The sequence below is a fragment of the Mchenga conophoros genome, linkage group LG20 (assembly GCF_057382185.1).
Source record: "Mchenga conophoros isolate Kocher_MC1m ecotype Shallow Benthic linkage group LG20, M_conophoros_male_GT1.1, whole genome shotgun sequence".
Taxonomy (NCBI): Eukaryota; Metazoa; Chordata; class Actinopteri; order Cichliformes; family Cichlidae; genus Mchenga; species Mchenga conophoros.
The window spans coordinates 28568135-28580413 of NC_140545.1; the positions used below are offsets into that span (position 1 = coordinate 28568135).

Genomic DNA, 12279 nt, shown 5'->3' on the forward strand with positions numbered 1-12279 from the left:
CAGTGCAATTTGAGTTCTAAGCATCCCAGAAACTATACAGAAAAGCATAAAGTCAAACATGACTTTTAAAAACACCAGTGTAGGCTTATAAGGCCCCAAAGGTAAAAAAAAACTACATTTTCTGTGAAAATGACGTCACTTCCGGTTTTGGGCAGGTAATGGTGGACATGCGATAGCTCACGCTGACCTCTATTCCAACTAGGAAGTGTTATGAATAGCTGATCGGATTGGCGAAGCGTGTTTCTGGAATATTATGTCTTTGTTTTGCAAAGCTATATGTGGAAGGAAACCGTGACCTATGGCAAGCTGATGGCATAAGATGTAAGTACAACTCCTCCGGTTTCTTATGCAAAAAAAATTATTGAGCTAGCTTATGTGGTTGCAGTTCTACAGGGATTTAAAACTAGTTACGCAAAACAGAGCGTACCCACTCCGACCAGTTTTAAAGGGTTAACACATAGTGAGTGAGAAAGGTGACTGGAAAGGAAAAACTCAATGCATCATGGGAATCCCCTGGCAGCCTACGTCTATTGCAGCATAACTAAGGGAGGATTCAGGGTCACCTTTTGAGGCGTCCCTGGGATACCAACCTCTTCTTCTGACCATCACAGCGGGAGAACTGACTGTACCCTCCATGCAGCAACACACGCACCCTGCCACCGTTTATGGAGGACCACACAGGCAGCTTTCCTCAGGTCAGTGTAACACAACAAGCATCTGGCTGATCAACGTTGTGTTCCAGCTCCCTCCTACCAAGCTGGCCAGAAGGTTTGGCTCTCTTACAAGTGGTCCTTTTGAAATGCAGTCTATCATCAACCCTGTAACTGTTTATTTGAATCTTCCCACAACATCAAGATCCATAATGTTTTTCATGTATCCCAGGTGAAGCCAGTACGGATGAGCCTATAGAGTCAGGTCCAAAATTTGCTGGACAAAGACTGTAATTTTGCCTCCACACAACCCCACAGTGGATTTTAAATCAAAAAGTCAAGATGGCCACAAGCCAGTGTAGTCCTAATGCCAGCCACAAGCCCAGATGCCCCTGTTTGATTCTTTACCAAACATGCACATCATCAACATTTCAATACTCGACCGGTCAGGGCCTGGGTTGTGATATTGTTGGTTAAAGACAGAACTAGAGGAGCGGGTGAATGCATGTTCAGAACCGGTGAGAGAGAATGAAAGGCAAGGAAGTGAATTTAAATGTCCTCGCCGTTCGACCTGCCCGTTATGTCTGTGTGATTTGTTTTGTCTCGGCTCACCTCCCAGTTCCCTACCCTGTTTGTGTGTTTCTGTGTTTTGATGTGTGTGTCCGGAAGTCTGGTTTCAAGCGTCATTTGACCGAGAAGTATTCCCAGGCTGAAGTCTGCCACACCTGCTGCTCACAGCCCTCACCAGCTGCAGCTGATTGTCATTGTCATCAGCCTCCCTACTTAACTGTGTGGCTGAGCTTCAGTCGATGCCAGATCGTTGAGTTTACTTGTCATTAAAGCCCCTGTTCGCTAGTGAAAACTTTGTGTGCGCACTGCTTGCCTGATAGACTGATGTTTTTTTTTTCTCACTAAGATTTGGGAATGGAGTTTGTCATGGGGGCGGAGCCATTGTACAGAGAATTGAAGATTCACGATTCATGCCATGGACACAAGCACTGGGTGGAATTTGGGGAAATCACCACTGTGTTTGGGTCCGCTTCTTACTACAGACCTGACATAAAATGTAGGGAAATTGACTAGTAAAGGGATGAAAAAGTGTATTGATAAGATGCAAGGGGTACTTTTATCAGCTGATGAAGAAAATGAGCGAGAGAAGAGCACAGATGGAGGTAATTTAGTGAATCGGGAAGTGCTGAAGGTTAGTAAGTGGGAAATGAAGGTAACTGTGAAGACAAAGGCAACCATAAGAAGAAATCAAGTGCATTGCTTATGGCAGCAAACTGAAGAAGCTGTTGGACAGATGAGTGGAGTCACCTGTAATGTAGAGGGCTTTTCAGGTGAGGTGTGTGCAATAGATATCCTGGAGGGAGAGAAAAGAAGCGCCCACGATCCTTTCGGATGTTCTCACTATTCGATGCAGCTTTTTGCAAGAGTCATACCACACAGTGATGCAGCTGGTGAGAATACTCTCAACAGTGCCTCTGTAGAAGGTGCTCATAATAGGTGTTGAGGTGCTCTCCTCAGCTTGCGGAGGAAGTAGTTGTTGTTGGGCTTTACTGACCAGTGATGCTGTGTTACACCTGTGGTAGGTCTCTGTGGCGTGGTCGGTGGTGAGGCTGCGGGGGAGGCGGACACACCTGAGCTGCATCTTTCTCCCCTGCATATAAAAGGATTGAACTGGATCCTGAAATGGTGGCTGAGCTGGTGGCCACGCAGAGGGAGAAGGCAGCGGTGTCGCCCCGAGAGGTGGAGGAACTGGAGAACCGGAGTGAGCACCAGATACACCTGATATAGAGTCTGGCTGCTAAAGTCTGCTCCTGGCTGACACCACCGGTGTCCCTTGACTGCAGTGGAGTGGCTGATATCCGGACTGCTCCGGACTGCTGACCTCACCCCCATCCACAGATGGGAGGCGGTTGGTGACCGGCAGGTGCCTTCACCTGTTCCTGTTCCACAGAGGAGGGCAGTCGAGCAACCTCAGTTTCCACCACCTGCTCAGCCCAACCCATTGGACAGAGCACCAGAGGGACCTGCTCTGCCGGACCCGGGGGTCAAGGTGCTGGACTGTGGTGCTTGACCTAAGCCAGCGGACAGCATGTGGGAGAGTCCCTTGCAGCCGGAGTCAGAGGTCGGCGGTGGCCAGAGCGCAGGAGGGACCTGCTGTAGTAGAGTTTGGGTTCTGCGCACCCACGGGACCTGCCTTGCGTCCGCTGGAGGGCAGCGTGCAGGACCCCACTGCACGCTGCCAAGCCGCAGGTGAGCCTCAGCCCATGTCTGCCACTGCTATGCATTCCCAAAGACAGGAACACCGTTTTGTCGGGACCCATTTTTTCTTAGCCAGCAGTTTCAGGGATCCTTCAATGTGACCATGGACTACTATGGTTCCTGGTATCACTAACTCAATTAAACTGCTTGATTAAAAAAACATTTTTTAACTAGCCAATACTAAGACTTTTTTCATGTTTTGCATTTTCTGTTCCAAATTACAGATCACACAAATAAGTATTTATATATTCATGTTTAATCATTGACATAGCTTTCAATATACAAAAAAAAACAATCTAAACATTTCAAAAGCAATCTTCCAAATATAGGACAATGAAATTTCTATGCAGATCTGGAGATAGTCAAGCAGAAGACCAATGTTGATCTGCTATGGAGCTGCCAGGCAGGAGGAAAAGAGTGAGACCAAAGAGGAGGCTTGTCATGAAATCAGAATTAATGCCTCAGGAAATTATGTGGTTACAGTTGCTCCCAGACAATAAGAACAGTAACAAACTGAACTAAATTAAATAATACAATATATTCCAAAGTTACAAAATATAAGAAATAGCTCTAATATATACAAATAGCTCATATACACAAATAGCTCTTCACAATAGCTTGTGAATATCGAGAATATTACAGGAAAGAAAGATACGAAGATGGTTGGTGTGTCACAGGTAGTATAAGATGGAGGGAGATGCTCCACTGTGGTGACGCCAAAAGGGAACAGCCAAAAGATGACCCAGAAGAAGAAGAAGAGGCTTTTCAGGCTCAAAGAGATGTTAGTGAGGGAGGACATTATTAGGCTAAAATAACAAACTTAACATATCAGAGAGGGAAGAATATAGAAGTTGACAAATCATGCGCTGTCAAATCATATGTAAAATAATTGTAAGTAAACAAAAGAGGAAACAGTCGTCAGTTAGTCTCAATGTCATGTTATCGTATTACCATGAAAATTAATTGGCAGAAGAAAGATCAATGGGAGCAAACAGTTCTCTAAATGACCCTAATACAATGAGCGATAGTCAGAAACACCAGTATAATTCATATGGTTATTTAAAAAAACGTACAGCTTCTCGTTCACACATACAGTACATACCTCATACCTCAGCCGTATTGAGTGGACTGGACAGCTAAGCAGCACACATGTGGTGGTGTAGGACACCAGTCCTGGCTGAGTCATCCTGGCTAGTCCCAGTCCTATTACCTACATTTACCTGGCCAACACTGTCCTCTTGTGAGAATTCAGAACAAGCCCCAAAGATCACAGAAGACATAAACAAAAAGAGAAAGCTTAGAAAACATCTTTAAAAAAAAACCCTGCCCTACTGTTTTGAAAAAAAAAAAAAAAATCTTCCTGTGCCTTTTGGGTGCTACCGCAGGTGCCTTTGACACACCATTTTGTCAACATTGTTGTGTTTGTTGGGGAGAAAGCTTACAAACATACAGTACAGCACTTCAGAGTCACACTGCTAGCGAACAAAGATTTATGTAAATTTGACAAGCTGAACGCATTCTGTACTGTACAGGAGACACGGCACAAGATTGATTGGCTGTAGACCATTGTCAATCAGGACGCAGAACACAATGCACTGTAAAAAAAAAAAAAAAAAAAAAAAAAGCATGGAAAATTGCACCTAAAAAAACAGCGAGGCCGCGAAAGGCTGCATTATAGCGAGGAACCACTGTACACTAAAGTGTCCCCTGTCACCTCACACTCTGGTGTTTTCCATTTATTTATTTACTTATTTATTAGCATGAACTGGAGACTTGACCGTTCATTTTGTATGCTCTATGCTGATTGTCCTTACAGACTATAAGCTGTAAGGACAATTTAATAAAAGTTACAACTTCAGAAAGACAATTTGCACAATCAGTGGATACATTTTGGATGTTCTATTTGAATTATAGGACATTTCAAATCACAGTATTAATGCATCCAAAATTGTAGTGGATTAATGTAATTTGGGGGTTACTAAAGCCAGACTGAAAAACAGGAAGTTAGTCTAGAGCTATACAAGCATATTAATAAATACGGGAAGCCAGACAGAAAAGAGGAACTTGTACCATATTAGGAGCTGTTGAAACTGTGTGACGTGTAAAGTACCAAAATAACACCTATATGAGACACATTTTATGATTCTAATGTTAGGGATTCTGCAATTGGCGTTGGGCTGTGCAAGGCTCTCTCTTCTGGAAGATGATTGAATTAAATATAAAATGTTTTGACCACTCTGAGTTGGGTTTTCTCTGTTCTGTTATGGGGATCAAAGAATCAGGTTTTAATAATACCCATTTTGTAAGCACTTCCAGGAGTGCAGTTCATCTCAACATCACATATAGCGATATATAGAGTATGTATATATTAAAAAAAAAAAAATTCCCCACTCGCCCCTGCGGGCAATCAATCCTTCAAGCTCGGGTCCTCTACCAGAGGCCTGGGAGCTTGAGGGTCCTGCGCAGTATCTTAGCTGTTCCTAGGCCTGCGCTCTTCTGGACAGAGATCTCCGATGTTTTTCCCAGGATCTGCTGGAGCCACTCGCCTAGCTTGGAAGTCACCGCACCTAGTGCTGTCATTCGGAACCACTACATCGATCACTACGGCTGTCTTCTTCTGTTTGTCTACCACCACTATGTCCGGTTGGTTAGCCACCACCATTTTGTCCGTCTGTATCTGGAAGTCCCACAGGATCTTAGCTCAGTCATTCTCCATCACCCTTGGGGGCATCTCCCATTTTGACCTCGGGATTTCCAGGTTATACTCGGCACAGATGTTCCTGTACACTATGCCGGCCACTTGGTTATGGCGTTCCATGTATGCCTTGCCTGCTAGCATCTTGCACCCTGCTGTTATGTGCTGGATTGTCTATGGAGCATCTTTACACAGCCTGCACCTGGGGTCTTGCCTGGTGTGATAGACCCCAGCCTCAATGGATCTTGTGCTTAGTGCTTGTTCCTGTGCTGCCATGATTAGTGCTTCTGTGCTGTCTTTCAGTCCAGCTTTGTCCAGCCACTGGTAGGATTTCTGGATATCAGCCACCTCCTCTATCTGCCGGTGGTACATACTGTGTACCGTGCATGGAGTGAAACCCCCCATGCATGGTAAGGAGCTTTCTTATCTTGATGTCAGTGGCTTCTATCTCCTCCTTTGGTCAGCCTATTACCCCAGCAGGGTATCCGATCACGGGCAGGGTGTAGGTGTTGATAGCCCGGATCTTGTTCTTACCGTTCAGCTGACTCCTCAGGACTTGCCTGACCCTCTGCAGGTACTCGGTGGTTACAGCTTTCCTAGTGGCCTCTTCATGGTTCCCATTCGCCTGCGGGATCCCCAGGTACTTGTAACTGTCCTCTATGTCTGCAATGTTGCCTTCTGGTAGTTTGATCCCCTCAGTTCTGGCTACCTTCCCTCTCTTTGTTATCATCCGACTACACTTCTCCAGCCCGAACGACATTCCGATGTCATTGCTGTATAGCCTGGTAGTGTGGATCAGTGAATCGATGTCTCGTTCACTCTTGGCATACAGCTTGATGTCATCCATGTACAGGAGGTGGCTGACAACTGCTCCATTCCGTAGTCGGTATCCGTAGCCAGTCTTGTCAATGATCTCACTGAGGGGGTTCAGGCCTATGCAGAACAGCAGTGGGGAAAGAGCATCTCCTTGGTAGATCCCACACTTGATGGTGACTTGTGCTATGGGCTTGAGGTTGGCCTCCAGTGTTGTCCGCCACATCCCCATTGAGTTCCTGATGAAGGCTCTCAGGGTCCTGTTGATCTTATATACAGTGGGGCAAAAAAGTATTTAGTCAGCCACCGATTGTGCAAGTTCCCCCTCCTAAAATGATGACAGAGGTCAGTAATTTGCACCAGAGGTACACTTCAGCTGTGAGAGACAGAATGTGAAAAAAAAAAATCCATGAATTCACATGGTAGGATTTGTAAAGAATTTATTCGTAAATCAGGGTGGAAAATAAGTATTTGGTCAATAACAAAAATACAACTCAATACTTTGTAACATAACCTTTGTTGGCAATAACAGAGGTCAAACGTTTACTATAGGTCTTTACCAGGTTTGCCCACACAGTAGCTGGTATTTTGGCCCATTCCTCCATGCAGATCTTCTCGAGAGCAGTGATGTTTTGGGGCTGTCGCCAAGCAACACGGACTTTCAACTCCCGCCACAGATTTTCTATGGGGTTGAGGTCTGGAGACTGGCTAGGCCGCTCCAGGACTTTCAAATGCTTCTTACGGAGCCACTCCTTTGTTGCCCGGGCGGTGTGTTTTGGATCATTGTCATGTTGGAAGACCCAGCCTCGTTTCATCTTCAAAGTTCTCACTGATGGAAGGAGGTTTTGGCTCAAAATCTCACGATACATGGCCCCATTCATTCTGTCCTTAACACGGATCAGTCGTCCTGTCCCCTTGGCAGAAAAACAGCCCCATAGCATGATGTTTCCACCCCCATGCTTCACAGTAGGTATGGTGTTCTTGGGATGCAACTCAGTATTCTTCTTCCTCCAAACACGACGAGTTGAGTTTATACCAAAAAGTTCTACTTTGGTTTCATCTGACCACATGACATTCTCCCAATCCTCTGCTGTATCATCCATGTGCTCTCTGGCAAACTTCAGACGGGCCTGGACATGCACTGGCTTCAGCAGCGGAACACGTCTGGCACTGCGGGATTTGATTCCCTGCCGTTGTAGTGTGTTACTGATGGTGACCTTTGTTACTTTGGTCCCAGCTCTCTGCAGGTCATTCACCAGGTCCCCCCGTGTGGTTCTGGGATCTTTGCTCACCGTTCTCATGATCATTTTGACCCCACGGGATGAGATCTTGCGTGGAGCCCCAGATCGAGGGAGATTATCAGTGGTCTTGTATGTCTTCCATTTTCTGATGATTGCTCCCACAGTTGATTTTTTCACACCAAGCTGCTTGCCTATTGTAGATTCACTCTTCCCAGTCTGGTGCAGGTCTACAATACTTTTCCTGGTGTCCTTCGAAAGCTCTTTGGTCTTGACCATGGCGGAGTTTGGAGTCTGACTGTTTGAGGCTGTGGACAGGTGTCTTTTATACAGATGATGAGTTCAAACAGGTGCCATTCATACAGGTAACGAGTGGGGGACAGAAAAGCTTCTTACAGAAGATGTTACAGGTCTGTGAGAGCCAGAGATTTTCCTTGTTTGAGGTGACCAAATACTTATTTTCCACCCTGATTTACGAATAAATTCTTTACAAATCCTACCATGTGAATTCATGGATTTTTTTTTTCACATTCTGTCTCTCACAGTTGAAGTGTACCTCTGGTGCAAATTACTGACCTCTGTCGTCATTTTAAGTGGGGGAACTTGCACAATCGGTGGCTGACTAAATACTTTTTTGCCCCACTGTAGTTCTAGGCATTCCAGGATCCAGCTGTGGGGCATTGAGTCATAGGCCTTCTTGTAATCAATCCAGGCAGTGCACAGGTTGGTCAGTCTGGTCCTGCAGTCTCGGCTGACTGCTTGGTCTGCCAGTAGCTGGTGTTTTGCGCCTCTGGTATTCTTGCCCATCCCTTTCTGTGCCCCGCTCATGTATTGACCCATGTGCCTGTTCATCTTAGCCGATATGATGCCTGACAGGAGCTTCCACGTGGTGCTGAGGCAGGTTATTGGTCGGTAGTTGGAGGGGACTGGTCCCTTCTGGGGGTCCTTGAGGATCAGGACTGTCCGGCCTTCGGTTAGCCATTCCGGGTGTCTCTCGTCAACTAGCAGCTGGTTCATTTGTGCTGCCAGGCGCTCGTGGAGTGCAGTCAGCTTCTTCAGCCAGTGGGCGTGAACCATGTCAGGGCCCGGTGCTGTCCAACTTTTCATACTGGAGACCCTTTCTTGGATATCTGCCACTGTGATGGTTACTGGACCCTGTTCGGGAAGGTCGCTATGGTCTGCCCTCAGATCCACTAGCCACTGAGCATTGCCGTTATGGGTTGCGTCCTTCTCCCATATGCTCTTCCAGTATTGTTCCGTCTCCAGCCTTGGTGGTGCTGTTCTCATATTGTTCCCCTGCCACTGAGAGTACACCTTGGCTGGTTCCGTGGAGAACAGCTGGTTTATTCTCCTGTCTTCTATCTCTCTGGTGTACCTCCTCAAACGGCTGGCCAAGGCTGTGAGTCGTTGCTTGGCAGTTTCCAAGGCCTCAGGAATGGATGGACAGCTTCCTGTACTTCTTAGGCACCTTCCTCATCGCGCCTTTCTGCAACTCCGATAGTTGGCTAACCTCCCTCAGTGCTACCTGGATCTTAGCCTCTAGCCTCATACCAATCAGTACTGTCACTCTCTATACACAGTTCGCGCGATTTCTAAAGTGAAAGCAAAAAACAAGCGCAAATTCAAACACGATTTCAATATGTCACATATTGACAGTCCTCTCCGATGCCAATGACATAATTACCCAGCTACATTTAGAAAGAATGCAAAAGCATTGACATATATTTTTCCTTCCTACGATAGCCCGTCGGGCAGGGCAGAGATAGATTTTGGTAGCCCGACTGGAAAAATCGCTAGCCCCGGGACGTCGGGCTAGCGATTTTGCGAGCCCTGTATCTGATTGAGGAATCACTCATCTTTGGAAAAGAGAGTTTATTACAGAGAAATGGCTCTTTCCAAAATAAAAGCTATACTATACGCTTCTTCTGGGCTATATTCTCAGCAGCATATTAAACATATCAGGTCCCCATAAGGAGAATCATGTGCTAACGGCTGTCTAAATGACTCGGGTAAAGTTTGTATCATGCGTGCTTGTTGTTTTTGTCTGCTTCCACTTGTCTTTGCACTAGGATGATGTCGGAGTAAATGTGCAGTCATAATTATTGTGTTCCCACTAGTGCTGTCAGCGTTAATCTCGTTGAAATGACGTTAACGCCACAACACGGCAAATCTCCGTTAACGAGCTACCGCGGATCGCCCCGTGCGTGGGGCTGGACAGCGTCAACACATTAACGAGCTAACTGCGCTAACGCAGTAGTTCCCACCAATGTAATTGAGCATTGCGTGGCACATCCAACATACTGTTTTACTTTAGTCCATGACACGCTTCCTTCAGTGTCATACGTCACATGAAAACCAAAATAGTTCCAAATGCCAGATCTGAATGAGGGTGGGGGAGTTTCAATTTGCCATGTTGCAAGGAGAGCTTAACTTCTGTCTCGCTAGCTTGCCCTGCGCTCAGTGAATCTGCGTTCGACTACTCTGCCTAGGCTACACTGTCGAGCGCAGATCCACTGAGCGCTCAACACAGACAGCATCGTCAGAAGGAAAGTTGATAAAATAAATTAAAAATTTAGTATTGTTCGTTACATATGCATACCGAACCGAAAGCACTGTATCGAACGGTTCAATATCGATACGAGTATCGTTGCACCCCTAATGTATACATATATATATATATATATATATATATATATATCCAGTTGTGGGGCATTGAGTCATAGGCCTTCTAGTAATCAATCCAGGCAGTGCACAGGTTGGTCAGTCTGGTCTTGCAGTCTCGGCTGTCTACCAGTAGGTGGTGTTTTGCGCCTCTTGTATTCTTGCCAATTCCTTTCTGTGTCCCGCTCATGTATTGACCCATGTGCCTGTTCATCTTAGCCGATATGATGCCTGACAGGAGCTTCCATGTAGTACTGAGGCAGGTTATTGGTCGGTAGTTGGATGGGACTGGTCCCTTCTTGGGGTATATATATATATATATATATATATATATATATATATATATATATATATAGTGTAACCCCACAGGTTTTGGACATCTTTCATCTGAAAACATCTGTAAGCAATTTAAAAAATTTAATACAAGAATGTTTCCTAATATCCAAGTAAACTTTTTCTTTTTCGGGTAGTGACTGCCTAAAGTCTTGAACCTATGTACATCCTCCGTTACTGCCTTTCATGTCTTGAGTTGCTTAGCCAGGCCTTTACAACAGCCATTCTCCTGCTGCTTGTTTGTGTGTCTCCCTCTTTTTGGTTTCATCTTTAATAACTGAAAAGCATGCTCTCATGAATTGACAACAATGCAATCAACAGTTTCTTTGCCTTGAGAAACTTTAAAATTGCTTTTGGTTGTTATTCATAGTCACTCAGTTCAGTTTATAAGCATCTGGGTGAATCTGAGCAGAAAGTGTAGTCCTGTATACTACAGAATTCATCCTGCTGCTTCTCAGCAGTTGCATCAACAGTAAACAGTAGTGGCACATTCCTTTAGCAGCCATACATCCCCATGGCACAACACTGCGGTCACCATGTCTGACACATAACGCCATACGCTCTGGATCACAAGATGTTCCTTTTTTTCTCTGTAGTTTTATCTTCCCATAATTCTGGTACAAGTTCAACTTCGTTTTCTCCGTCTGAAGATTTTATTTCTCTTTTAGATGTTTTCTATTATATTTCCACTACAAACAGTAATTCTATATAGTAATGGAACTACTTTTCTACCTTTGGTTCCAGGTGACCATTTTTTTCTCAGACATTGTGGGCTTCACCTCTATATCTGCGTCCTGTACTCCATTGCAAGTAGTGAAGATGCTCAACAACCTCTACATGTGTTTTGATACGCGCATTGACTCCTATGATGTCTACAAGGTAACCCAAGTTTTACTTCCACTTTCATCACTTTTTTGACTTCAATTGAAATAATTCTTTATTTAGTTACTTGTTCTGTGGGCATGTCTCTGGGCTTTAAGGTTATACATTGTTGAAATCTGGGGTGTCTGCACTTATGCAGATGTATTGAATCTGCTAGTTAGTAGTTGTAGCCTTTCAGTATACCTCTGTAAAGCCTAATTTTGGTTGTAGCTCAGGCTTAAACAGATTTCAGTAACAATATGCACTGTCAATCAGTAACACCCTAGCACAGCGGTCCGCAACCTTTTTTGTGCCATGGACCGGTTTATGCCCGACAATATTTTCATGGACCGGCCTTTAAGGTGTCGCGGATGAATACAACAAAATAAAACTAGTACCGGTACCGAAAAAAAGAAGATTTATTCATAACACACTTGAAAAGACCCAGGAAAACCAAGTTAACGATAAAAACGATAACAAAATAACGCTGAAAACCGATAAAAACCCTGAAAACCATACATTTCACACCTGAGCCTCAACTCTCGCGGCCGGTACCAAACGACTTACGGACCGGTACCGGTCCAAGGCCCGGGGGTTGGGGACCGCTGCCCTAGCATACATTCTAGTCCTCCCTGATTTAGGTATTTTGTGTGTGCCGTTACACACAAGGAAACCTCAACAGAACCTTTGCAGTACTTGCAGAAGAGACAGAGCAGGGTTCTGGGCTGCTCCTCAGACTACTAATCAGTCTGAAAAGCTG

General features: G+C 45.1%; 1 protein-coding gene across 1 annotated transcript in view; it reads left to right on the forward strand.

Moving 5' to 3' along the window:
• LOC146551022 (uncharacterized) overlaps positions 1 to 12279 on the forward strand; it is a 44595-nt gene that overhangs the window by 12863 nt on the left and 19453 nt on the right. The window contains exon 4 of the mRNA XM_085259832.1: positions 11403 to 11537. Within this exon, the coding sequence (XP_085115958.1) occupies positions 11403 to 11537 (135 nt within the window). The remainder of the gene's footprint in view (positions 1 to 11402; positions 11538 to 12279) is intronic.